This window comes from Furipterus horrens, unplaced genomic scaffold (genome assembly GCF_987537825.1).
Source record: "Furipterus horrens unplaced genomic scaffold, mFurHor1.1.pri manual_scaffold_11, whole genome shotgun sequence".
Lineage (NCBI taxonomy): Eukaryota > Metazoa > Chordata > Mammalia > Chiroptera > Furipteridae > Furipterus > Furipterus horrens.
The window spans coordinates 44,637,139-44,664,633 of NW_028327181.1; the positions used below are offsets into that span (position 1 = coordinate 44,637,139).

The 27,495-nt window shown below is 55.4% G+C and overlaps 1 protein-coding gene across 1 annotated transcript in view; it reads right to left on the minus strand.

Annotated features, from left to right (window-relative positions):
* EPN2 (epsin 2) overlaps nucleotides 1–27,495 on the minus strand; it is an 80,425-nt gene that overhangs the window by 2,391 nt on the left and 50,539 nt on the right. The window contains exons 4-10 of the mRNA XM_090291291.1: nucleotides 17,185–17,360; nucleotides 16,640–16,651; nucleotides 15,876–15,992; nucleotides 14,764–14,938; nucleotides 4,337–4,480; nucleotides 3,686–3,772; nucleotides 1,565–1,780 (exon numbers count right to left, since the gene is read on the minus strand). Of these exons, the coding sequence (XP_090147417.1) occupies nucleotides 1,565–1,780; nucleotides 3,686–3,772; nucleotides 4,337–4,480; nucleotides 14,764–14,938; nucleotides 15,876–15,992; nucleotides 16,640–16,651; nucleotides 17,185–17,360 (927 nt within the window). The remainder of the gene's footprint in view (nucleotides 1–1,564; nucleotides 1,781–3,685; nucleotides 3,773–4,336; nucleotides 4,481–14,763; nucleotides 14,939–15,875; nucleotides 15,993–16,639; nucleotides 16,652–17,184; nucleotides 17,361–27,495) is intronic.

The following is a 27,495-nucleotide window of genomic DNA, read 5'->3' on the forward strand; positions in this document are numbered from 1 at the left end:
CAGCGCTGCCAGCACACGTCACCAGTGCAGCCCAGCTCCTGGTCACAGGGCCGCCTGGTGAGGGAGCTGCGACGGGACCGCCAGCTACACTGTCCCCATACCAGTGCGAGGCTGCCTGCTGGGGGGCGCGCCCGACTCTTGCGTGAGCCTCCCCAGCAGATCACCCCAGTCAGAAATGACCAAACCCAGCCTACAGAGCAGGACAGTGACTTGCTGGACACCCCCTGCACAGAAGGCTTAGAGCCAGGACCGCACAAATGACAACAGTGCGAAGCTACCTGTGTGGCCTGGGAAATGGCCCTGGAGGTCCAGTAGGGCTGCTTAACCCTCCTGCACCTTGGGGGCAGCCCACAGGGACCATGACTTGTTTGCAGACAGCACAGCTGCACCAAGACCCTGATGTGCCCCACCCCCCACCCGCCGCCACGGCCCAAAGCCTGGAAGAACTGCTGACGGACACAGCCTGCCAACGGACGCCTGCGGGGCCCCAGGGCTCTGTGGGCAGAGGCGGCAAGAGCCCTTCTGGGGCAGGCACAGGGGCGCCCCACTGGCTTAGGGGCCCTGGAGCCCCTCCTCTGTGGGGTACCACATCCTTGCCCCTGTCAGGACCAGTTCTGCCCTAGGGTCCCCAGCCCCAGCCCCTCTAAGTCCCCAAGTCCTTCTCTGCAGGGTCCTATCAGGGGCCATCCAGGTCTTCAGCTCCCTTTGTCGTGGGGCAGATCCGGGGCTGAACACCTCGAATGGGACCAGTTCTCACTCTTGGGGAGCCCGAGGCCCCGCTGGAAAATCTGTGAGGATGGAGGGGGGTTTCCTGGAGGAAGAGGGCTGTCTGGGATGGGTGCTGAAGGGCAGAGGGTCTCCCACTGGAACGGGGGAGGGCGCTCCAGGCAGAGGGAACGAGGGGTGTCAGGAGTGGCCGCTGCGGGCCTGAGAGCACAGGGAAGGGGAGGGGAGCCACACTGTCCTGGGCACTAATGCCAGGGCAGGGGCTGGCCCTGCAGTCCAGGTGGAGCCGAGGGCAGAGAGCAGGTGTTCGGACAGAGCCCGCCAGCAGAGAGGATGCGTTTCCAGCCCCAGGAAAGACAGACCCCAGCAGCAGGGGTAGTGAGGATCCTCAGGTCCCTGCAGGACAGCCCAGCTTATGGCCCAGCTCCATCCCACCTGACGGGGGTGCTGGGCAGCAAACCTCACTCTTCCTCACCCCAGCACCCCCTCCTCCAGCGGGCCCAGGACTGTTGCTCACTTGCTTGAGGGTCTCCCTGGCAGAGGCACCAAGTCAGGGGCAGCTTCTGCTCAGTGGTCTCCACTGCAAGAAAGGGGCGGGGCTGCTTTTCAACCCCCTCCCTGCCCAGAACTGAAAAGGGGCTCTCGTGCTCACTGGACCCGGCAAGGCCCTGGAGAGCCGCAAGTGCTGTCCAGGCGTCTGGCTGGCTCCACTGCGCCCCAGCCCCGAGGGGCCGGGTGTGCCCCTGAGCAAGAGCCCCCCAGAGGTGGAGGAGAGAGCCTACCTCACTCCCATCCCCAGGAGGAGCGGAGCCAGAGCAAGCTCTGGGAGCCAGCATACCTGGTGCCAGGAAAGGGTTGAGGGACTGGGCTGGCGGGGCTGGCCTGGTCACCAGCGAGTCCAGGTTCACCAGGGCTGCGTTGGGGCCCAGGAAGGACTCCGGTGTTTTCCGGGCGCTGCTGGGCTTGCTCGAGGTGATGGTCAGGGGCTGAGACTCAAAGGGGTCAGGGCTTGTAGCTCCATTTTTGGGGGATGGCAGAGAGGCTACCACCTCAGCTACGAATGAGACAAGGACACACACAGGCACGGTGGATGTGGGGACTTGGCCCCGAGACCACGCCCAGTGCTGCCACCAACCCCGGAGGCACCCCGCCCCCACCTGACACTCCTGGGCCCACGGCTCCCGAGTGGCTGTGCAGGGCAGGGGGATGCTCGTTGCAGTGCTGTTTCCAACAGCCTCATGCTGGAGACAGACAGCCGGCCACAGGACAGGTCACATGACCTACTGTCCATCCAGCCAAGCCCGATGCAGGGACTGAGGCGACCAGACGAGGAGGAGAGCACGCTGTGCCAGCGTTTCCCACGACAAGAGCCGGGGCTAAGCGGTACAGACGGCACAGTCCTCCAAACGCAGTAGGGTGCTGTTCCGGGGGGTGCCTAGGCGTGCGCAGCTTATGTTTTTTAATGTTTTCATTTTCTAAATTATCTACAATGAACATGAATTTCTTGAAGAAAGCAAATTATTTTTAAGAATTCAGCGAACCAGAGGGTGTGCTGAGACAGGCTGGAGGGAAGGTGCTGCTCTGCCAAGATGCAAGGCGGCCGTGTGGCACAGAGGTTCTTAAAAATGGTCATACTCCGCACTCAGTAATCCCATTTCTAGGAATCCAGTTTCAGGAAATAATGCAAAATGTGAACACAGATTTAAACACAAAGATGTTCACCACAGCATTATTTACTTCAGCAAAACTTGAAATCAACCTAAAATGTCCTCCCAAAATTAAAGATTAAATAAGTTATTTCTGAGCGATACAGAGATCCTACGTAAATGTGAAATATTTTCTAAAGAATTTTTAATGTTATGAGAAAACATTCTCAATTTGTTATTCCATAAAAGCGGGGCGCTGGGGGTTAGGGGGTGCCCAGGAGTCAAGTCTGACAGTAGGAGCCAAACTGTATTTAAGAGCTCAGAAAAAATACTGGAAGGAAACAGTAGCTGAGCGTAGGAGAAGAATCACAGATGATTTTCATTTTCCCCCATAAACTTTTCCAGGTTTTCTACAAGCGGAATATTCTTAGAACGGGGGAATATGCTTTGCAGGTCCCTGGAAGGATGTCCATGCACAAGCCACGCCGCCCTGTCGCGGAGGCGCCATGGGAGGGCCAGGAAGGACAGTTAGGTTGCACTGCGGCCTGCACAGGGGCCCCTGGAGCCCTGCAGCTTTCTGAACACAGCAAAAGAAAGACCCCGAGAAGCAGCACGTTCTAGGTTGCCTCTGATGCCCTGAGTCGAGACGGGGCCAGGCTGCTCGTACCTTAGACCAGGGCCAGCCGGGCCTATGACTGCAGCGGGGGCAATGGCGGAAGAGGTGGGAGGCAGGAGGTGGTGGAGAGTGGGGAGGAGCGGAGGGAGGAAAGAAGAAGAGAAGTTGCTCTGTGTGGCTCAGAGGTGCAGCCTGAGGCAGACAGGCTGCCTGGCTGTCCCCTGCCCTCCTGGCCCCTCCCAGCCCAGGGGCACACAGGGAGGAGCTGGGCCTGAAGCGAGGAAGTGGGGCACAGACGCCCGTTGACCTGAAGCTGGGGTAGTCTGGAGAAGCTGGCCCCTCTGGGGAGTGGGAAGCTGGGAGGAGGCAAGTGGATGGAAGCCATGGCTGAGCTGGAGGTGGGGGCCCATGCTGGGCTGGGGTGGGAGACAGGGAGGTCACGAGCCTCGGGGGGTGCGAGGCCACAACACATAGGTGACCCAGAGAGGAAGCACAGGTCCCGGCACGAGGATGGGTGAAAGAAGGCCTCAGTTCTCCACTGTCGATATGAGAATTCACACAATTAGACACTATGGTTCCCAAGGCCAAAACGCAGAGAAAATGCATGGAGATGATAGGTTCTGGGCATTGATTATGATTTCTGAACTAACTGGGATGGTCAAATGCACAGAACTTTATGAAAACGAACTTTACATACCTGTTTTTTTTGAAGTTCGGAGTTTGTCAAATTCAGAAAAGTCGTCTTTAATTGTCCCATTCAAATTGCTGAAGAGATCAAAGGCCCCTGGGTGAACACAAGAGGCCAGTGACTGTGGGCACCTCATGACCTCCCTGCATTCCGCTCCCCAGCCTACCTCCGCGGCGGGCGGGCGACGGCGGCCCTGGCAGGCCTCCACCCCACGTCTGGGAGCGCGCGCCGAGAACAAGGGGCGGGTCCGGGTTCAGGGTCAGCTGGTGGGCGGGGACTGGGCCGGGGGCGGGGGGCGGGGGGCGGGCCAGGGACTTTGGCTTCCGAGTGCGGACTGGGGTGCTCGCCTGCCAATTCTGCCCCCCGAAACTGAAGGAGGGACTCATGGTGGAGGAGACACATCTGAGCTGGGCCTGGGCGCTGGGAGAGGCATGCAGGAAGCGACCAGGAGAGAGTCCGGAGGGCAGCCTGCCCCGGAGGGAGGTGCTGGTGCCCAGAAGGCCTCTGAGCTCACCCCGCACACTAGCCGCACGACATAGGGTGTCAGCGACAAACGCTGCAGGGGAGGGCAGCTGCTGTGGGCAAACTGCGAGGCCCCATGCCAAGGGGCCGCAGGGGGGCGGGGCGGGGCGGGGCCTGAAGGGCAGCGCGAGGCCTCACCCAGGGCCCAGGCGTCAGCGGTTCTCTGGGAATCGGGGGCAGGCGGCTGCGGGGCTGCCCAGGCATCTGAGCTCTTGGAGGCGCAGTGCATGCTGGCTCCGGGGGCAGCTCCCCATGGGTCGACAGAGGAAGCTGGCTTGGCACCTGCAGGAAGGGGGGGAGGGCTCAGAGAGGCCCTCAGAAGGTTCTGGGCACCTGAGGTGAGAAGAGCAAGGACACCAGGGGCCACGTGAACCACACCAGGAACTCTGCCTGCCGTCAGAAGGGGCACATGGCGCCGGGCGAGGCCTGGCGGGGACATCCCGCTGGGGAGGAACTGGGGAGGACGCTGCTGAGAAGCGTTCCATGCTCCTGGACCCAGACATCTGGGAAAGGGCTCCGGGGCCATGCTCAAGCCCCTCCCGAGGCCACGGGCTTCCTCCTCTGACAGGAGCTCAGCCTGCACCGACGCCTGTACCCACGGCTCGCGCTGGGCCCGGCGGGGCTCCTCCCCACCTGCTTTGAGTGGTTTCTGCTTTCGAAGGAAGGACGGCTGAGCACAGAGAGCGAGATTAGCGCAGGCAGCTGTGTGCGGTACTGACCTCCCAGCTGAACCAACTGCACAGTGCCGGTGTGAGCAACAAACCAAATTGGTGCGTCACACGCCACTGTTAAGGACAGAAAACACTCGAGTAAAAACGTAAGGTGTCCATCCTGATGTGTGAATCTTCCCTGACAGGCAAGAGCAGATGTGTATGTACACATGTAGGTACTTGTGTGCACACATGCAGACACACAAAACCCATCATGCATCCCCTTCCCCCCAGGGCAGCATCAGAAGCAGTGTGTAGAAACCACGGCTGCTCTGCAAGGACCAGGAGGCACCTCCCCTGATGGCACCCGCAGGCCCATCCCTGGGCCACAGTCAGCCCTTCAGATTTCCCTCCTGGTTAAACAACAGGGAGGGGCTTTGGCTGTTCTTGGCCCTTTGCTCCTCCACAGTCATTTTAAAATCATCTCGTCAAGTTAAAAAAAAAATTAAAACTTTGTTGGGATTTTGATCAGAATTGCACTGAATCTCAGACCAATTTAAGGAAAACTGTTATCATTATGATATAGCAAGTATTCCAAACCAAAATCACAGAGTATCTCCCCATTTACTGAAGTCTTCTTTAATAGTCTCAGTAAAATTTAATCTTTTTAAATTTTATCCTTTTCCATAAGGGGTTTACACAACCTTTGTAAAATTTATTCCTGAGGACTGGTGTATTTTTAGAATTTCATTTTCTATTTATTTATTGTTATACAGAAAACAATTTTATAAACTTATTTTTATATCCAGAAACCTTGCTACTCTTAATTCTAACATTGGAATTTATCCTACTTTCTTATGATCCTTATAACTTTTAATTCTAATAAACTCATCAGCAGAAAAATTTAATATTTTATGTACATGATCATATGACTTGCAAATGACAACAATGTAGTTTTTCTGGTCCTTATATTTTCCCTTTTATTTTCCTGTCTCACTGCATGGCCAGGACCATCAGTCCCAACATGGAGCTGGTACACAGTGTCCCTGTCTTGCTATTACAGGTCAACTTTCAACATTTCACTATGAAATGGTACCATTTGGAATAATTGGGTTTTTTCGTTTTAGAAGCCCGTTAGCAAGTTATGGAAGTTCCCCATTATTTCAAGTTTGCTAAGATTTTTCTTTTTTTTTTTTTTTTTTTAAGATTTTTCCAATGATTAGCTGATGATTTTATCAATCTGTTTCTGACTCTATTAAGATGATCACATTATTTTTCTCTTTGGGTCTATTAAAATGGTGTATTAATACATTTTCTAAGAACGTGGTTCTTGAAACCAAGTTTTTCATGAGGTACTGTATTATTTTTTATCTTTTTCTCATTTTGGTTTTGCTGCTATTTCTTTGCTTAGGGTTTTTGCACCTGCGTTCACAAGTGGGACTGGCCTGACACAGATCTTCTCACATCTTCCAACTGGTTTGGGGGTTAAGGTTGCACTAGCCTCATCAAAGGCATAGGAATGCTTCCTATTTTTCTGTCCTTGGAAGGAGTCTGTATGAAAGTGGAACTGTTTCTTGAACAGTGTTAGAACTGGCCAGTAAAGCCCTTTGGGTAGATTTAAGGGGTGAGAGGAATTTTTAAGTAACTGATTCAGTTTCTTTAATAATTACAAAAAACTATCCCTCCTTATCGGTTTTCTGTTGGTCTTCAGTCAGCTTTGCTAAGTGGTCCCTTTTAATTTACCCGTTTTGTCTAAGCTTTTAGAGTTGAGAGCGCAGAGTTGAACACGGAACCGCTAACTATTTTGAATCTTGGCAGTTAACTTCTTTGTTTCATTCCCAACACTGCCTTTCCTGTTTTTAAAAATCAGTCTTGCTAATGATTAGTCTATTTTACTACTCTCTTCAATTACCAACTTCTGTCTTTGTGGATATTATTAGTTTGTGTTTTAATGCATTTCTGTTCTTATCTTTATTTCATTCCTTCTGGTTATCTGGGTATAATGCTAGTCTAACCCTGTTACCTCATTAATCTGGTGCCTTTCTTCTGGACTAATATAAACACTCTGAGCTATACATTTCTCTCTTACTATTGCTTCAGTTGCCCCACAAATTCTGATAAAAATATTTAATTATTTGGTTCCAAATATTTCTGATTTTCATTATTTTTGACTCAAGAATTTAGAAGTATTTTAAAAAAGTGTCAAGTCCATGAGTTTTTCTAGTTACCTTTTTGTTACTGACTTTTCACTTCAGTGTATTGTTGTCAGGAAATATCCTCTAAGTGACCCCACTTTTCTGACACTGGTGGAGGCTGGCGTGTCTGCCTAGCACAGGAGCAGTTCCTTGTTAGCGTTCTGCACATACTGAAAAGATTGTGCATTCTCCAAGTGCTGGATGTAGCAAGTTCACGGGCTCATGAATCACGCTAATCCCCTCTTCTTATATTCTTACTACTCTAAAACTATTCCCCCACATCACTTCCCACTTCTGACGCTCTTCATTCCTTCCTGGCGCTCGAGTTTCCATCCGTTTCCTCTCAGCCGCAGGGACATCCCTAGCGTTTCTTGTTGCCTGGAACTGTCGTTCACCATCACTGCTGAAGAACAGCATCACTGAGTACAGAATTCTGGAGGGTGACAGTGATTCTTTTCACTTCAAAATTTAAAATATCTTTGCTTCACCGTCATCCTAGGATCAAAGCTGGTTTCGCTAGAACTGAGCCCTCCGCCAACAGCGTTCTCTCAGGGCTCCCACGGCCTCACGCCACCACCCCGGGGCTGCCGCGGCTGCCGAGAGGTCAGCCTTCCATCTGCCGGCCCCGCCCTTGTCACGCAGCACCTGCTCCCTGGGGGGTTCACTGAAGATGATCTCTTCCTTTGGTTTTTCTGATGCTGTGTGTAGGCGGGGACTTCTTTTCTTACCCTGCTGATGATTCACCGAGCTTCCTGGGTCTGAGAGGTTCTTGAAAAGCCTCAGTCATTACCTTTTCAAGTATTAGCTCTTCTCCAAACAGATGTGTGTTACGTGTCTTCCTCATTCTGCCTCCACGTGTCCCCAGCCACAACGACACACCAGAGGGCACACCCACCGCCTTCTCCCCTCTGTCCTGCCTTCCCTGATCCCTCCACTTGGCCTCCATCAGAGTACTTGCCGCACATCACCAAAACCACTTTCTGCCTAGGAGTTTACCTTGGACTGTGAACTGCTTCGGGGCAGAAGCTGTTGCCTCCCTCTCCACCAGGCAGTCTCAGAGAAGACCAGGGAATGGCCCCCTAGCCTCTAGACTCATCTCCTGGGCCCCTTTAACAGCCCCAGTGGCAGAAAGCAGGAACATACATGTGGGCAGGAGGCTGCCTGGCTTTCAGAAAGGTGCCCTCTGCTGCACTGCTCCACCACGCCGGCTCCATCACCTCCCATCTCTGAAACGCCGACTGCACTGGCCAGTGCCATCCGCATTGGTGGGGCTGGCTGCCCACATGCGGGCGCAGCTCTGTGCAGGAGGGAGACGGCTGCTGCCCCGGCTTCCCAGCTTGCCCCAGCAGCTACAGCGCGCCAGGGGGACTGCGGCCTGCAAGCTCCACTCCCATCACCGCTGGACGTGCATGCATGTCACTTATGACCTGTCAACTGCTGTTGCCCCAAACCACAGCACTCTAGAGGCCTCCAGAAACACCTCTGATCTTTCACCCCTGGTCTTCCCAGCATCTCACACAGAACCCCCTCCCTGTGACTGAACTCACTACCCCCGGCCCCCAGGCCACTTCTGCTGGATGGACAGGGACAGATCAGGACACTGACCCTGGTCCCAGCTGGAACCATACAGCAGGGATGGGCCCTCGTTCTGCCCCCAAAACGGCACCTTGACTGGAGGGAAGTGATGTGGTGGAAACCGTGTCAGGGCATCAGGCGGGGCGGGACTGCAAGTCAGAAGAGTGGGGAAGTGTCCCCCGAGCTGCCCAAGGTGCAGTGGGGAGACCAGGGACCCAGAGTCAGGCACCGTGGACCAGAGGTGCTCACGTGCCTGCCTCCGCCTCGCTCACCAGCAGCCATAAGAACAGGACAAGATCACATCAGAAGGACTTGACTACGGGGTCCCTATCCCCCAAGCTCATGTGTGCCTGGAGGACATGGGCCGAGAGTCTCTCGGTCTTCCCCCACAGTCCTGACTATACCAGGCACCTCGCCCTTAAACACAGAGACCTGCTGTCCTTTCCTCCCACTCACCTTCCTCAGGAGACACCCCCTTTCCTGAATGACACGCTGGTTTTCCTCAGTTATCCCTTACTCGTCCCAGTCTGCGTGGGCTTCACTAAACAAGTCAATCTGCACAGTTCCTCAGTCCCAACCCCTCACCCCCAAACCCAGAAAGGTACAGGAGCTACAGAGAAACCCTCCCCACCTCTGAGGCTACCAACTGGCGACAGGAGCTGGGCACCCAAGCTTCTCTGAGGCTGGGGGGGAGAGGAAGCGGGCCCACCCGGTGGGGCGGTGCAGAGGACCCGTGTCTGCGGGGCCATTCCCAAGCCCTGCGCCGAGCTGGACCGAAGGCGGAGCTGGCTGTCTCCACCGAAGTTGTCACAGCACAACGTCCTGCCTGGCCTGCGCCCCAACACACTCAGTGCACGCGTGTGCACGTGTCTGTGCGTGCACACACTTGTGTGTGATGCGTGCATACACGTGTGTGTGTGTATAGGGGGCTTGCTGGGAGGACACGGCTCCCAGCCTGCAGCCTCCACGCCGCCTTGTCTGTCACAGTCCCCTGCCCTGAACCCCGCCCAGAGCCCTCACAAGGCACACCCTGCTCTTGCTCACGGGAGAACCTGTCTGTGTCCCCAGCTGGAGCGCAAGTCCCACGGGAGCAGAGGCTGGGCCTGCTGTGCCCGCGCTGCTCCCTGCACCCAGCTCCCAGAAGGGGTTCAGTGACAGGTGGGGGACTGATGGGATCCAGGGAAGTACGGCACCAGCCTCAGGGGTGCAGCTGTCGCCTCCCCCCATAAAATGCATCTGAGCCCCGAGTTCAATGACCGCCTGCGGAGGCTCCAGGTGAATGTCCGCTTCTGGTACCAGAGACGCACCTGGGCAGGGAGCTGCTCCCGAACTCAGACAGTCCCCACAGGGAGTGCTCAGGTGTCTCAGGCTCAGTGGGACTTGGCTCACCATGCAGCCCAGGCGCCAGACCAGGGTTTTCACGTGGCCGCCCCCAGGACTCTCAGGGGCTTTTAGCAAAATACAGATGCTGCCCCTCCCCACTCCACCTCCGCCGACTCTGGGAAGGGCCTGGGCACGTGGATTTTCAGAAGCTCCCTGTGACTGGGATGGTCGGCCTGGATGTGTGAGAGCCACTGAGCCCTGAGCACTCACGTCCTCGGCCAAGCCTCCAGCTTGGACACACAGACAGACAGCGCGTGGGGTCCAGCCCGGCCCCCAACAGTCGGGTGACCCTTGGAGTCACCGTGTTCTTTCTGCACCACGTGTGGAGCCCGTCCCCAGAGGGACAAAAGGCGGACAGAGCAACTACACTCAGCGTGGGTGCCTCGGGCGTCAGGGGCCACGAGACGGGGAAGTGGCATTGGGGGCAGGAGGATCATGTCGCCCCGAGCACGATCATCTGAGCCTCGTTTTCAAGAATAAACAAGAGCTAGCTAAGGAGACAGCAGGATTCACTATAAAATGAGGAGCAGGCACTTCAGGGCATGCAGCCGCCCCACCAAGCAGAGCAGCCCGGGCCTTGGAGGGGCTTCCTAACCACACACAGCAAGCCCCTCAGGGACTGCGCACATGTACATGTGTGTGAAAAAAGAGGTGCTTGCTACGCCATCCGGACCTACTCTGGGGCCTCGAGAATCTAAAAACACTAGTTTCTAAAAACGCTGATAAACTCCTACCGTTAAGAGTTCCCACCAAGCCCGGCACCCTGCCTGGAAGGGCCCGTCCCACAGGAACGCTGGGACGGGAGGCTGTGTGAAACCACCACGCAGAGTCCCGCCACCCGGGGCTCTCAGGCAAGGCCTCCGCCCCAGGGCCCCACCACCCTGACATGGCTGGAGAGCCTCTTCTAACACCTCCAGTTATTTTCCATGGGCCCTGCTTCCCCTCTGGAATCTGCTGCAACAACAAAAACAGCATGGCCATGAACTTTAAACACATCGGCATCCTGTACGATGCACAGCACTGCAGTCAACAAGCTCTGGCCGAAAGGAACTCTGCTCCTGTCCCGCCGAGAGCAAGGACAAGACCGCTGTGGACAAGGCAAACTTGGCCACAGCTCAGAGTGCTTTGCACGGGAGACGAAAGAGGAGTTCAGGTCAACCCCCACTGACCCCACATCAGCCAGATGACCGTGGACAAGCTGCTTGGCCTTGGGGAACTTTGTCAGGTTTCTGTCCTGTGACTGGTAGTTGGGGACCTATGTGCGCACAGGACACTATGCTGACTTTCTACTCTACCATGTGCTGTGGGAGTTACAGGAGGCCACACTCTGTCAAACCTAATCTGGAGGCAGAGTGCTCCCCGCAGCTTCCCACAGGCGCAGGAGGCAGCCTGCGGACAGCGGGCCACAGGGGCAGGCACGTGCGCCCCCACAGACGCCCACTGACAGCGCGGTCCTCTGCCCTCCTCCGTGAGGGACAGGCCCACCGCGAGGCTCCTCTGTGCTCTGCCACCCCGTCCTCGGCAGGGCCCAGACTGTGCCACGCACTAATACATAAATGCTTGTGAAAGCGCCAGTGACTGAGAGGAAAGGAGGATGCCACCAAGGGCAGGAGGACCAAGCAGCTTCCGGCCTCCTCTGAGGGCCCATTCACAGGACGCACACAGCCACGGCCCCCCTGGCCAGCCCGCTGCGTCCCAGCCCCACACATTAATACTCACGGCACAGGGAGGAAGCCACGGAACTGAGCCGTCCCGGGTCACCAAGAGACCAGCAGCACCACCTGCTGCTGCCAGAGCGGAAGGCGGCCTCTGTCCTGGCCCAGGCGGTAGCGGGGCGGGGGGGGGGGGGGGCAGAGAGGAGGGCCCGAGCCAGCCAAGGCCTCCTCAGTCACCAGGCTGCGAGTCCCTCCTACCAGGTGGGCTGCTTTGTGCGCCTGAGCGGTGGAGGAAGTGCCTGCCGACCTGGCAGGCTCCAGTTTCCCTCCTCTGGGCCCTCGGCATTGCTTCCCAAGGCCATCTGGCCCAGCTGCCCCCACTGCTGCCTGGGAGAAACCGTAACGGCGGGGCTCGCGACCAACAGTGGCTTTCAAAACAGCGCTTCTTTCATCCCGGGGGCACAATGAGGCATGTGTGAAAAGAGACCCTCTACTCTTTCTAATTCACGAACGTGTTTCAGGGCAGTGGGGTGGCCCCGAGAACACACACAAGCACATTTTACTAGACAAATCCGTAGCGCTGACACCCACAGCTGCTCTGGAGCTGGGTCTAGAAGGGGGAGCAAGGGGACTCGACCAGGCGCTAGTGAACTAGGCAGCACTGCTGAGGGCAGCACACGGCATGGCACATGCAGGCCCAGCCGTGCACAGCAGCGGCTGCAGGGACGGGAGTGTCGCCGCCCTGTGCCATCCGCTGCCACGCTGCTTAGCATGTCCACGCACCTAGAAACACTTGGACTACAGCGCAAACGGGACGACATGAAAACACAAGTGCCCGGAAACAACAGGCAGCAACTAGCTAACGTTGTGACACCAGCCACCTCTCAGTGCTGGAGCTGGAGGTAACATCCCAGGACACGTGCACCACCGAGGCCTCCGTGACGGTCTAGGACGGCGCCGTTCCCCGGCCCCGAGGCCTCCGTGACGGTCTAGGACGGCGCCGTTCCCCGGCCCCGAGGCCTCCGTGACGGTCTAGGACAGCACCAGGGACCAGCACCGAGGTCTCCGTGATGGTGTAGGGCAGGGGCAGGGCCTGGCACTGAGCAGCAGAAGCACTGAGCTTGCCTCTCACTTGCTGTGTGACCCAAGGAGGCAAACAGCCTCTCTTGGCTTTGGGGGCCTGTTTTCTCCCCAAGTCATTGTAAAAACGCCACATGCATCAGATCTAAAAAGAGGGCCCTGGGCTGGGAAGTGGCAAAAGTCCATGAACCTGCAGATGTATTTTGATTAGTTCCCAACATGTTCTTAATGTTCTAATTGTCAACATTTAATAATTAATAGATTTTTAATGCAGGGTTTCAATCTTCTCTTTAAAAAAAGTGGATTTGTAACAGCCTCAAAGTGGAAATAACCCAAAATATCCATCACAGCTAAATGGTTCAACAAAATGGGGTGTTATCTCTAAAACTGAGTCTTACTCAGCCATAAAAGAATGAAGGCTGGAGACACGCTGGCATGTCGATGAACTGTCAAAACGTGCTAAATGGAAAAGACGAAGACCACGCGTTGCAGGAGTCCCTTACACATGTGACATGTCCCGAACAGACACACCCAGAGACAAGGCAGACTGCGGGTGCAGGGCCGGGGGGAGGGGGGACTAGGGTGCTGCCGTCACAGAAGCGTCCTGGCCTCGGGCCTGACGACTGCACGACATCTGAACGGCTAAGAACCACTGAACTGCCCGTTTAAAGTGGTTGAAACGGTGAACGTTATGCTACATGAGATGCTCCTCTGCCTCCAACCATAGCTGCCTTTCCCCACGGGGCGCCAGCATCTGGCGTGTGAGAACCCCAGCTGTCTCACCGATGGGAGACTGCCCCACGCCCGCGAGGGTCACGTCCCTGGCTCAATCCACACTCTTGGTTCCAGGACACAGCCCTGCCCAGCAGCCAAAGGAAGGGCTGGCCAACTTGCTCATTTATAACATATTTATTTACCTCTCCCAACCAGGTAAGACAGACAGTTAAAAAAAAAAAAAAAAGAGGAGGGAGAAGTGTGTCCCTCCCACCACCTTGGCCCCCAAGCCCGTCCCCAGAATCCACGCAATCCAATCTTCATCTCAAAGACCCGCCACCAAGGCCCAGCCACACACACTGTGGCCAGGCTGCTTCCCCATCTTGCCCACACCTGCCCAGACCCTTGCGGGCAGGACCATTGCTTGTTTGTGCCTGGGTGCCTGCATGCCAGGACAGAGGCTGGCGTCTGGCACACTTCAGCCAACATGCAGGGGGCCCAGCTGAATACAAAAGATGGTTCCAGTTGGGGGAACAGAGACCCGAACAGATATGGGCAAGTTGTCACAAAATACACAATTCAAAGTCCTTAGACAGAAAACCCACAGATCACCCAGGTCCAGCAGAGTTCAGAGCACCCAGGGGGAATTCTCAGGGTGCAGGCTGTGTGGGAAGCCACCTGAAGCCTGCAGGTCAGGCCCCGTTTCAGCAATCCAGGAACCCCCGCGTCCAAGATCTCCACCCAGAGGAGACCCATCATGCTGCACCCACAGCTCACATCTCTTAGTACAAATTCTCTTGCATTTGGCATTAAGCAGAACTGAAAAGTATTCATTTAGCCTAGTAGACTGAGTGACTATTGCTTTAAAAAACAAGTAAGAAGAGTTACGATAGCAAACACAGCCCCTTTCCGTTAGCAGCCGTGTGAAGTACGTCATAACTTGCAGGTAATTACAGCAACTTGATTCACATGTTTCATGGTGTGTTAGTGTCTTACCCTGGGAGTTGGGTGCCACTCTGAGGCTGAGAGTGCTGACATGTCCCAGAGGTGGGACAAGCCATTTTTGATGCTCTTGGGACACAGAGAGGAAGTTGCTTTCCCTTTACCAAAGCAGAAAACCATCCAAAACAGAAGGGAAGAGCGTGCCGCACCGCAGGCCCCAGGAGGACGTCACGGCGGGAACTGCAGGAGCCGTCACCCACCACCGACACCAGATCCACCGCCCCCCACCAGGGGAGGGGAGCCAGCAGCTCCACCCTGTGCCCTCACCCACTAAACAAGCAGGCGTGAGAGACGAACGAGGGGATCTTTACCGAACGATGGCCAGGGGCTCGACGTGCTGGTGGGGACTGCTGGCCCACCCCAGGGGCTGGGCTGGTTAGCTGAGGCTGCCGGGCCCCACGGCTCTGATCTCTGGGCAGCAGGGCCTGAGCTGGGGAGGGCGTCCATTAAATCCAACAGAGTGGTCTGCTGTGGGTAGGAGCCGGGCTTTTGAGATAAAGAGAAGGAGACAGGTGTTACTTTGCTACAGTAACACGTGACAGCCATAAATATTGCTCATGCTTCTTACCAGAGTAGAGGCCCGACTCCGGGAGAGGCCAACAGGACCGTGGAGGCTGAGCGGCCCTGTCTGCTGCCCTGTCCATGCCCCTCTGCCCCAGCATCCCCACGGCCACATGGAGCCGTTCATGTGCCCAATGACCTGCTCACTTTCAAAGAGCCCTCCCCACTTTCCTGCCCGACCCCAGCTTTGCCCCAGGCTCCCTCCTCCTGCCAGAATGCACACCTGTCTTGTTCCCCCAGCAGCCAGCCATTACCCAGGGCTCTCGTTCCTGGGGGCTGCCCCTTCCTCTGCTCCCAAGGCTGTGGGGTCAGGGACACTTGGGGGCATTAGAACATGGGAGGCCACAGGGGCCCCTGGCCCTGTGCTGTGAGGGGGCCTGAATCCTGACCGGACGATGAGCCTGTCAGGAGCAGAGCCATGTGCTGGTTACCTTGAGGTTCGAAGCAGGAGTCTGGCACGGAAATGAAAATGACGGGGGAAACCAGCACTGCTGAGGGCAGACCCTGCGCCAGGCAATGGCTCCAGAGCACCTGACAGCAGCGCCGTAACTAAGAGCCGTCACACTATGTAAGGTGGACGGTACTCCCTGCCATTCCGCAGGTAGGGAACGGAGGGACAGGCCAGCAGGGAGTCGCGCCTGGGCAACGAGGCCCCTTGCCCATGTCCACCATACTGGGGTGGCCTCAGGAGGGCCGGGCACCTCGCTCTCGCCCGTCACGGCCTCAGGGCTGCTTGCTGAGTGGAGAGACCGGTAAACGTGAGAGCTCCCGGTGCTCCGCTCACACACGGTGGGGCGGGTTTGGGCGCTGGAGCGACAACCGGACAGTCCCAGGACGCTCACCTCCCCAGCGGGGTGCTCACCTCTTTCTTTTTCGGAAGTTTCACCGTATCTCTTCGGCTTTCCTCCAGGGCCATCTGCAGTCGGAGGTCGTCCCCCCGCCTGAGGCGCTCCTCCTGTGGGGGACAATGGACTTGAAGCTGGTGAATGCAAGGACATCGCTGTGCAGAGCAAAGCAACCCTGGGCAGAGCCAGGAAGGGCAAGGCTGTACTAGGTGTTACTTCGAAAGAGAACTTGGGTGACAATGTGTAAGATACACTGAACCCTGTGTGACTCCCTGCTCGCCACCTCACGCAGTCCTGGGTGGCTTCCACTGGCTTTGGGGTCCCAGCAGGGAAAACGGGGCACAGACATCACCAAACCAGGGAAAGGGAATACTTATTCGATAATTATTTTTCTCAAAATAAAAATGGCTTTATAATTCCAATTACAGAAGCAATATGTCTTCTTATAAAATGAAAAGATCTGACAACCAGAAAGGAATTTAAAAGATTATGAAAACCACCTATCATCCCACCTTCCACTGTGTATACTTCCAGGAAATGACCATGTATCTCCTATAATTTCTAACAAAAACGATTCATTATAACCACCATATGCAAAAGATTGGGTCATCCTAGCTTTTAAATAATGATTACATAAGTAAATATACTCATTATATTATAATTATAATAAATCATGGATGTTAACTAAAATGGGCCCAGGAGGTCCATCCGCACTTCCATCCAACGTTCTGTAGTAAACACACTTCTAAGTGAGAGGGCCCCTGCCCCCCACCGCCCCAACACCTGGCGCCATCTGCCCTTTGCAGCCAAAGGCCAGCAGACAGACCTGTAGCTCTAGCTAAAAGGGCTGACACCTCCAAAAGGTCATTTCAATCCCTCTTTTCCCTCCTTCTCCATTTTAAACAAATGCATCTTTATTATAAAGAAAAATGGGAACTAGAAAAATGAAAACTCCATGTACTTCCATCATCCAAATGTAAACACTCTTACTCCCGGGGCACCTCCTGCTCGCCCGTCCTTCCTCCTTCCTCCTTCCTCGGAGTGCAGAGGCAGTCGCTTCCCCTGACCGGGCTCCCGGGGCTCAGCTCGCCCCCGAGCCCACACACAGGCCTCCAGGAGGCTGTGGACGCTCTGCTTGTTCAGAGCTCCTGCGAGGCTCAGCCACGTCTGCGCAAGTGTTTCTGGGAAGCACTTTTGCCTGGTTTGTCCCTTCCTTGGCAACGATTTCCTGAAACCCTTTCCTAAGTGTGACTTTGCAGAGGATCCCTCCCTGACCCGGGGCAGCAGGTGACTGACAGACAGACAGGCGGAGTCTGGGCAGCACACCCGCAGTGTGGAGGACGGGGCCCGCCCCCCCGCACAGGGCAGTGCCCAGGGGCCTGGGCCAACCTGCTCAGCAACTTCTCTGCTCATGGCCAGCGCCAGCTGCAGCTGCAGCTCCTCTTCTCCGCTGGTCTGGGGCCGGGCCTGCTCCAGCTCAGAGGACACCCGGGGGGACGTGGCTGTGGGGAAGGCAAAGGACAGGTTCGTGCTCAGTAGTCACCCAGTCGCGCCCCAGCCCCTTCCCGTCTCACAGCCACAAGGTCTGGCAGTAGCTCCACAACACAGGGCCTGAAACGTTTTCAACCAATTCAAGGTTTAAACCAAGTAACTGTCAAATGTGGTTTCACAACTGCCACCTGGCGTCAGCCAAGCAAAGACGCCTTCAGGCACACGCCTGGTGGTCGGGCCTCCCCAGGGCCTGAGCTGCGCTGCTTTGAAGGGAGGAGCTCTTCTTAAAAGACCGAGAGTCTAGTTCTTGAAAAGCTGAATCAAAGAACATCAAACACGTGCAGGGCATCTATGGACTGAACTCCACTTCACACTTCCCTAGCTTTTAAGAATCTTACTTTTCTCTCATGTCAGTAAGGATCATGGAAAATGAAGGGCAAACACTTCTGCAGTAACCTCGGCAACTTCTTTTTTAAGTGAAACTGTACGTTGACTTGGAAAACAACAGGCTGGCTGAAGAGCTTGTGCGGAAGGGATGAGATGGGGCTCCCTAGTTCTGCAACGACCCCCAAGGGAAGGAGGGGCTCCATGGCCCACTGCCAGCCAGGCCGGGCCTCCTGCGTGAGGAATGCTGGGCACACTGGCCATCGGGGCATCTGTGAATCAAGGAGTCTAGGGGCCTCCAGAAATTAGACATAGAGCTCTGGGAGCATGTGCCTACGTGGGTGCCTGCCGTCTCTGAAAGTCACACCGCGAGGTCTGCCACCTGATAGACCTCTGGAGACACCGTCACAGACAGCAACGCCCCCCCTTCGGCCATGCTCTTCCCTCTTCTCCAGGCCCCCCAGGCCCACCCTCCCCTTGGGCCAGGCCAGCACCCTTCCTCCCTCTCACGGCGCTCGCCTTCACACTGCACTCTGGTGGGTCAGGCCAGAAGGCTCGCTGCTTGGGAAGGCCCAGGCCTGTCCTCCCACTATGACATCTACACACAACGCTGGATGGCACAGTGGTTGACGCTCGTGGAATGGCTGGATAGATGCACGCACGCAAATGGTGAATGGACAGATGGACAGAGAATTTGACTTCATGCTGATGGGCAACTGTTGGAAAATACTCTAATTGTGTCTCAGTTTGCTTCCTTCTTTCATTACATCCATTCTAGCAAACTCGACCATCAAGGCTCGCCCAAACCTTTATTCTGATCTTGCTTCTTAAGATCTGCCTCTCTGGAAAAAGGGAAAAGGCGGGGAACGATTCCTAACAGAGGTTTCCAGACATCTGGGTTCTGGCTGCCATGAATAAAGCAGGAGGAGAGGACCAGGTCCAGGCAGGGTCACGGGGGTGATCCGGGGGAGAGATAGCTGAGGCTGCAGGGGCCGCGCAGGGCAGGAGGCGGTAAGTGGCATTGCCCTGTCACACTATTAAGAAAACAGATAAAACACCCGGCAGCAAGATTTCATTCAGAACTATTCGGTGGTGTGAAGAAGTATGTTTGCTATGATTTATTGTCAACTAAAGACCCATCAAAAAAAATAAAAGAACCAGCTGCCTCATGTCTACGCTACGCTACAAGAAGAAAAAGAGTTGCTGTTATAAAAAAATTTTTAAATAAAATCAAATTGAGTCCCAGCCTAGTGTATCACCGTAATAGTTTACAAAGCATTTTTTTAGAAATAAAGGTAGATGGTATCAAAAACGCCCTCAAATCCATCTTAATAATTTGATTTCTTAAAAACATACCAAAACAAAATACATCACTCATGCCTGTCTTGGTTCTTAGCTCTGGGCTTCCTCGTGCTCTGGAAGCAAAGATGCCACCATCCCAACCAGTGCAAACGAAGGGCGCCAGAGGTTTGGGGCACACATGTGGGGACTATTCAGAGCGGTTCTGGGGGCCACTTTCGGGAGACTCTCCTCAACTGAAGGCGGCTCTCCTGTCCGATCACCAGCCTCTCAGGCCACCCATCCCCAGCCGCCTTCCTGATAAAGACCCTCTGAGGCTGGCTTCACGAAGCCATGCAGCTGGTAATAAAAACAGCATCCCGGACATCCTGCACCACCACAGATGGAACTCACGTACGAGAAAGGAGCAGCCCCTATCCCGCCCCATGCCCCCAAGTGCGCTGAGCATGAGCCCACGCCAGCATGGAAGGCCGCCGCCGACAGCCCAGGGGAGAAGGCGACCTTCCGCAGGAACGAGGCCCCCTTGTCCTCGGCGCCTTTCTGCACATCTGCACGGCCAGACTGGCCTCAAATGCCACGGTGCACGCTTACAGCCACCCTAACTGAGGCTGTCAGAACAATGCACAGCTGGCACCTACGGAAACAGCTCACCACATCAATGTGGAAACTAAAGGCAAAGGGTATTCCCCCGAACGCTGTGGTTTGTACAAAGGGGATGTACAGCTCTCAGTTCCGCAGGTGGCAGAATTCACAGCCACCAGCCCTGATTATCAGCAGAGCTGCAGACAGAGGTCTCCGCTGTGAGGAAGGATTCCAACAGAGACGTTCTTGCATCCGTGACGGCATCACGGCCCCACAAAGGGCCTCTTGTGCTGTGCACATGACAGCGAACACAGACGTGGTTGTGAGATGGGCCTGAACGGACCACCTGGGCACGGACCTGGCCCCGCTCTGAGGACTGCAAGGTCCAGGACCCCCAGGAGCGCGTGGCAGAGCAAGTGTCTGGGAGGCTGCCCAGTCTCAAGTCAGCTGGCTGCTTGGGAGGGGCGGGTGGAAGTCGTCAGTGTGAGCCAGTCACTAAAGGAGCATCACGGGCACTGTTGTCCGAGGGGATCAAAGGCTTCACTTGCTCTGGCCCAGGATGTTAAACACAGGCAGGCCTAGCTTTTACCCTTCTCGGCCTGCTGCCTTACCAGAGAAAGCCTGAGGGCAGAGGTTGCGCAGAGAGGTTGAACCTGTAGAAGCCCAACATTTCCCTCAAGATCTAGGCTAAGAGGAAGATTTCCCAGTGCAGACAGACAAGGGTCTGGCCATTCCTGTCCCTGCTCCTGCCCCTGGGGCAGCCTGGCCGAGCCTGCACCCCCGGCCCCTGCGCTGCCGAAGGGCCTCACTTCCTGAACATCCCCCAAGACAAAGAGGCGTCAGCTGGTCAGGCTAGGATGATTTTGAAAGAAGCAAAGCAAAGCAGTCAAGGTAATAGAAAAACAGGAAATTGCTTCTCCTCACAGCTAGGTTTTGCAATTTTCCTAGAAAGCACTTGAGCAGCTTGTACAATGTGTGTGCTGGTTACTGGGAACAGACGCTGTGGGACGTGACTTTACCGTCAAAGGGCTCTTTGAGGTGACCAGCATGACTTCTGGGAAAGCTCGCTGGTACGTGGGCCTCTTGCAGGCTGAGGGCCTCCTCTCTGCGTGTCCCCAGCTGATGCTGGACATACAGGCACATGCCACCTCAGCAAGAGCATATGGTCGCCAGTCCTCAGGGGCCGAGACCTCATCTGTGTTCAAGCACTGCAGCCGCGGCTACAGCCCCGTGCCCGTCAGCTGGCTGGGCACCAGGGCTCCAATCTTGCCATCACCATCCACTGGACTGGAGACACATGCCAACAGCCCGACCTCTCTGGGCTACTGCTGCTCAGTTGTGAAGTGGAGCCCGTGGCGGGGGGCCGGAGACGGGGGCGTGGAAGGGTCACAGTGGCTAGGACACAGCTGGCTCCCCCAGAGGATGTGCCCTGCCCCCAGTCACTGTCCTCTGCTGCCTCCCAACACTACCAGACAACCTGGGGACCAGCGCTCTTTCGGGCACTCCTAGTTTCTATCTCATGGGGTGGAAACCGTAAGTGCATTGCCTGTGGTGACCAGGCCTTCCTGGGGACAGGACTGTGGCTCCTGCCAGGCCACGGCCTCTACCTTTCTCTCTCTGCTGCTGCGGTCCTTTAAAGGAGGGGCTGGGGAGCCCACCCTGAGCCCAGGGCCAGCCTCTGTCTCCAGTGACTGGTTCCCCCAGTCCAGCTAAGTTCCTTCCTCATTCCTAAACTGCAGGGATGCGCCTCCTGGGTCTTCCTCAACGTGGCAGCACCTTCCTGGGGTTTACTGGCCATTTCCTGAGGCAGTACCCTGGGCTACTGAGTCTTTGCTCACCCACAGCTTGGCCCGAGCTGAGGCTTCCAAACCCATTCCTCAGGGGGGGCACAGGAAAGACTGCTTTTAGTTTAATGACGCAAATTATGAGAAACTAACCTCAGGTTACCCCACATAAAATTAAGAGAAAAAAAGGTATAAATCCAGAGTGGAAGAGCACCGGATGGGAGGTATAGCCGAAGTACCATCACAGCCAGATCGCCCTCAGACCACAAGGGGGTGGGGTACAGTCCGACTCAGAACAGAGGACCAAGGTAGGCACCTGGCGCGGCAGCCGCGCCTGGCCCGCCACAGGATGCCGCCCACCACCCCCGACGGCCCACACCACACCTCTAACTTGACTGCAACGCAGACCCCTGATCTGTTTCCCAGCTCAGACGCACAGGGCAAGGACGGAGCAAACATCGCACAAGGCAGTGCGTGAACAAACCCAGACCTAGGGACGCTGCAGGACAATTGGCCAGGCCTCCTGTGCGTCAGGGTCATGAGACAAAGGGAATTCACTGCAGTAAGACTGAAGGGACAGAACAATCAGACGCAGCATGCGGTCCTGGGGGCTGGGCTGGGAGGCACTTCGGGGGCCACTGGCAAAGCTGCGTCGGCACGAGGTTTAGACAAGTGCCAAGTGCGGTATGACTGTGCGGCTGGTTGGGCATGATAATGGCTCTGACCTCCCTCTTCAGGAAGCAGCAAGGACTGAAGGATGGACAGGAACAGTGTGAGGACGCCCACTTCAGCGTGAAAGGAAGTGAGAGCCGCTCCTTTCCCCAGAGGAAGCAGCTGTGGGCATTTTCTGGTGACCTCACCCAGAAAAGCCTCTTAATGCACACTCCGTGTGCGGATGTGTGCGCGCACTGTCCCAGCCTCACCGCAGCGAACCACGTCCCTGCCTCGCCCTGCGCTGCTGGGTGCGCGTGTGTCTTGCCTTGGCTGACCAAGGCTGAGTGTGCTTGGCATCAGAGAGGCAGCCCAGCGCAGAGGGCAAGTCCAAATACCTGGGCCCAGATATGGGCTCTGCCACTTCTCAGCACGTGACCTGGGCCTTGGGTGGCAAGTCCCTGTGCCTCCGTCTGCTCTTCTGCAGAAAGGACAGAGTACCTGCCTCCTCTGGTGGCCGTGAGGATGAGAGCCAATACGTGGAAGCACTCAGTCCGGCCCCTGGCACTTGGACAACACTTACTAGCATCTCAATAGACCCCCAGTAGGAGGCGGTGCTGCCCCCTAACTTACAGACCATGGCTGAGGGCGTAGAAGTGAGGTGACTTGCCCAAGTCACCTAGCCAGTGAGTCTGACCCTGAAAATCTGACTTCATTGTCCACCCTTCTGACAGAGGAGGGCACTGGGGCCCAGCGAGGTCCAAGAACTTGCTCAGAGCCGGCAGAAGAGTGCAAAGGTAGGCCTCAGAGCCAAGCTCCACACTTGCTCCTGGCACCCAAGGGGGCTGAGCCCCTTGGCCCTTCACACCCACACACCATGCCAGCACTGCCCAGGCCCGAGGAGCTGCCTGCTTTCCTGCGCACGCTCCAGCAAGGAGACAACGCACACATACGCAGTGGGGGAAGGGAGGTGCCAGCACAGGGGCGCACCCGCGGGTGTGCTTGGCCATCAGGGACAGTCTTTCTGAGGAGACACTGAAGCAGCCGTGGGGGCGGGGCAGTGAGGAGGTCGGGCACAGAGCAGGGGGGAGCTTCGCTCAGGGGGCAAAGGGCTTGAGGCTGGAACAGGCAGAGGGTGCCAAGGGGTCAGCTGGAAGGGCCATGGCCACTCCGGGGCATGCTTCGGAAAGGTCTTAGCAGAGCGGTGAGGCAATCTGACTGGTCCAAGGAGCCACGCAGGGATCTCAGGTGAGGACTGGAGCTTTGAAGCAGGTGGGAAGTGGCCAGGTTCGGCATTAACTGAGGTTCTAGTGCACCGGGAAACACCCCTGGACCGTCCAGCCAGAGGCCTGGCTCATGGCGGCCCTCGCAGCCTGCCCGCCCCCCCCGTCCCCCCGCCACGAGCAGGGTACCGCAGTGCATGCTCAGCACGCCAAGTGCTTTCTCCTCACCAGGGGCTGTGTCAGAATTGTGCCCCCCAAAACCTGTTCCAGGACCTCAGAATGTGAATGTATCAGAAACAGAGGTGTCATAGATGGAACCTGTTAACATGTCATACCTACTCTAGTATGAATGGCGTCTGCACAGGAGAAGAGGAGACACAGCACAGAGGCGCAGGGGGCCGCACGTAATGACGAGGCAGGGTGGTGGCTGCAGCCGTCAGCCACGGAGCACCCAGGACTGATGGCCACCACCAGATGGCAAGGGAGGCTGCTCCCCTGCAGGTTTCAGAGGGAGGCCAACCCTGCGGACATGGATACTGAACTTCCAGCCCCCAGAGGCTGGGTTAAGCGTGGCAGCACAAGCCCCAGGAAGCCACGAGGCACTGACCCTTCCCAGCACATCTCAGGGCCCTCCCCACCCCCTCGTCTCTTGACTCTTCATTCCCCTGGGATGATCCCCTGGCCGGCCATGCTGCCCCTGGTCACCTTTCCCACGGCCTACCCTCAGTTCCCAGACCCCTCCTGCCCCTTCCAGCCTCAGACTGTCCGTTCTCCCTCCGTTCCTCAAACGGGAGAAGTGTGTCCTCGTCCGCAAGTGTCAGCGCTCATGCTGCCTTCTCCAGCCAGACATCAGAATGCTCCACAGGGCAGGAGTTCTTACTGCCTTCATTCGCCACGGACACGCCACCCCACTGCTGAGCACGGGGAGCAGGCCAGGCGCTCCGCCAGGTGTGCCCCGCGGGCCTCGTCCCCCCACAACGCCTCACGCGCGCGTTACCGTACTGGGGCGGCCAGCCCCGCTCACAGACCCGGAGCCTGAACCCAGGGCGGGAGGAGGCTGCACCACAACAGCAGCCAGGTTCCAGGGGGTTGTGGGGCTGAAGGCTGAAATGGGGGAGGGGGGAGCAGAGACAAAAGCCAGCCCTTTTTTGTCTGCATGATCCAGAGCCCATCTTCCACCTGAAATAAAAGAGCAAGTTTGTGCTGCTCTCTTTGAGCTACAGATTGGCCCTCTCCATTTCAAGATCACCAGCCTGTGTGGTGGGGAAGGAAGGGCTCGTCTAAAACCTGAAGCAACCTTTCCTCATGGTCGTCTTCCCAGGAGCCCTGCACACCTTCCCAGGAGAAGTGGGGAAGGAGGTGGGCCTCTGAACACTGGCTCTGGGCTTGTGAGTGCAACAGAGACATAATGCATCTCTTTTTTAATTCAATCAAAACTTAAGGAAGTTAAATGCCTACAGCAATTTCCTAGAGCAACAAGAACTTCCAACGCATGTAATACTTGACTGCTGAGTCAGGGGCAAGGACCTCTTCCCTTAGATTGTCAAAGAAAAAAAAATGACAAGCAGCCAACACAACTCTAGCAGTCCAATGTGAATGAATCAAAATTGTACTTAATTTGTTTGCCAGATTGACAAAAACTATAATTTTTGGTGTGCTGCAGAATTTCAGTAATTGGTTTATGTGTACCACGAGATGAAAAAGGTTGAAAAGCACTTAGAGTAATATTCGTAAACAGGAAACACACTTTTAAAATAAGTGTCTCGTAGTAATCCCCATTAAGTTAATAATAATCTTTAAAAAACATTACAGCCCTGGCTGGTGTGGCTCAGTGGACTGAGTGCCGTCCTGTGAACCAAAGGGTTGCCAGTTCGATTCCCAGTCAGAGCACATGCCTGGGTAGCTGGCAAGGTCCCCAGTTGGGGGTGTGCAAGAGGCAACCACGCAATGATGTTTCTCTCCCTCTCTTTCTCCCTCCATTCCCCTCTCTCTAAAAATAAATAAATAAAATATTTAAAAATAAAATAAAATAAAAAGTGTAACTGTGAAGCAATCTGGAAAACGCACACAGAACGGTGAAAAGGAAACCAGGCTGCACGCTTGCACCGTTTCTCACGGGAATCAGCGGTAAGGAGTCAGCTGACAGGCACCCTCCGCTGTCACGGCACAGTGTCTACTGCGGTCCCGCAGGCGCAGGGCTGGGGCCGCTCCGCGCTCACCATATGCGGCACGATGCCGATGTGGGGAAGCCCACCGAGGGCAAGGCCGCGGCAGCCAACAGAGACACTGCCAGCCCTAGCACCCATAACTTAAAACATGAGCAAGTGAACAAAGTAACATTTTGAAAAATGAGCTCTGAAAATGTCATACGGCTCTGACGGACACTGATACCACTCTGTTGTTCTGGTACCTGCACGCCATGAAACACCGAGTGTGCTGTTCCCGTGAAATACCAGTCAGATCTGTGATTGGAGTTCGAACAGCTGCTGGGGGGGGCGGCGCCTTGATCTGGCCGTCAGGTCCTCTCCAGATGAAGGACCTGCCTGCTTTGCCCACCGCGATGCCACAACACAACCCCACAACAGGGGCTCCAGGCTGCCCATGCTTGCAGTCCAGGCAGCTGGGCCCTGAGCCCTGAAGACGCCTGGGCTGCGGGTGAACGACTGGCTGTCCAACATCGGGTGCAGGTGGACTTAGTGGAATGCTGAGTATGGATGCTGAAAAATTTACAGGATTGTGGAGAAATGAGAAGACTTCTGTCATAATGTTGTGGGACAAAAAGAAGGAATGTAAAGTTGGATCTACAATGTAACTGCAACCCTGAAAAAGAAAATGCTTTTAAAAAAAGTCCAGAAGGAAGTACTAACACGTGAACAGTTATGTTCATGTCCTAAGATTATGGGATATTTATTCTTGCATTTCCTACACTATCGCAAATGAACGCACATTGCTTTTATAATGAAAACGCTGGCAGGTTCATATTTCACATCCACACCACACTCAGCAGGTGAACCGGAGGCAGGAGGCCCCCGGGACCCCGTGGGAGAGTGCCGACAGCGGGACCAGCCCTCCCACTGGCAGTCAGCAGGGGGGGGGGCTCCATCGACCTGGAGCTGCTGTGGGCCAGAGCACCACCTGCTGACCAAAGTCCCCTCAGAGGGACTGCTGCTGGGCAGCAGCTGAACGCAGAGGCGCTCAGCCCAGGCTCACAGCGTCATTGCCAGCGGCTGGGACCCACTGGGGTGCTGGGGGCCTGTCCCACAGCTTGCAACTTGACTGGTCAGAGACGGGACCCCGGCTTCAGGACACTGGGGGATATTAAAAGCTCCTGGACAGTCAGCTTGAGAGCCGGCGGCTTAGGGGAAAATGGAAGCTGGCAAATGAGGGAGAGCATGTTGTTGTTACTGAGCAAACACTACAACTATGAATCGTATTGTTGCTAAACTCAACTTTACAGCATCAAGAAACTACACAGATGTGTATGATGTATCAGATATCACTGAGAAAAACCTACGAAGTGTATTTTCAAAAGACTCATGGCTGGGGAGACACTAAGAGAGATGAGCACATCACATAAAAATACTAAAATACTCCCTCCCAGAAAATCAGGTTTCTTTAGCAAGCGTCCATTCAGGAAATGTTTACCAAACTGCTCTCCAGGGCCAGGCCTCACACACTGAGCCCAAGCGCGGCCACTGCTCGCAACGCGTCTCAGCACAGTGAAACGGAGACCAGCTGATGACCTCAGATGGTGGAAAGCTCTGAAGAGGCAGAGGAACACAATGCGTCACGATGATATGTAAATTATATGTTCTATTTTCCCACACAAAGAGAAATTTATCTTTAAACTTTCCCTCTCGTTTTTATTTACACAATTTTCAAATGCCCTCTTAAAGCTGTTTAGAACGAGCCACTAAGCAGCCGTGAATCACAGTGTAACAGCTGCGTGACTGTTATGGAACCTGATGTGCACTCTCCTCCCGTTTTCATGCTCCATTCTTGACAGTTTATTTAAAAAAAAGAAGTCTATTTACCTCTTCAACAAAGAAATAGATACAAATACTGTATTTATAACTTCAGTTTTCTATGGCACAGTCAACACCAATCATTTAGGTAACAATGATCAAACTTGCCCTACTGTGCAATTTTGATAGCTGTGTTTCAGTCTCATACCAGCCTCTCTGACTAGCAGGGGAGCCCCTTAGGGTCTGGGTCCCCATGAA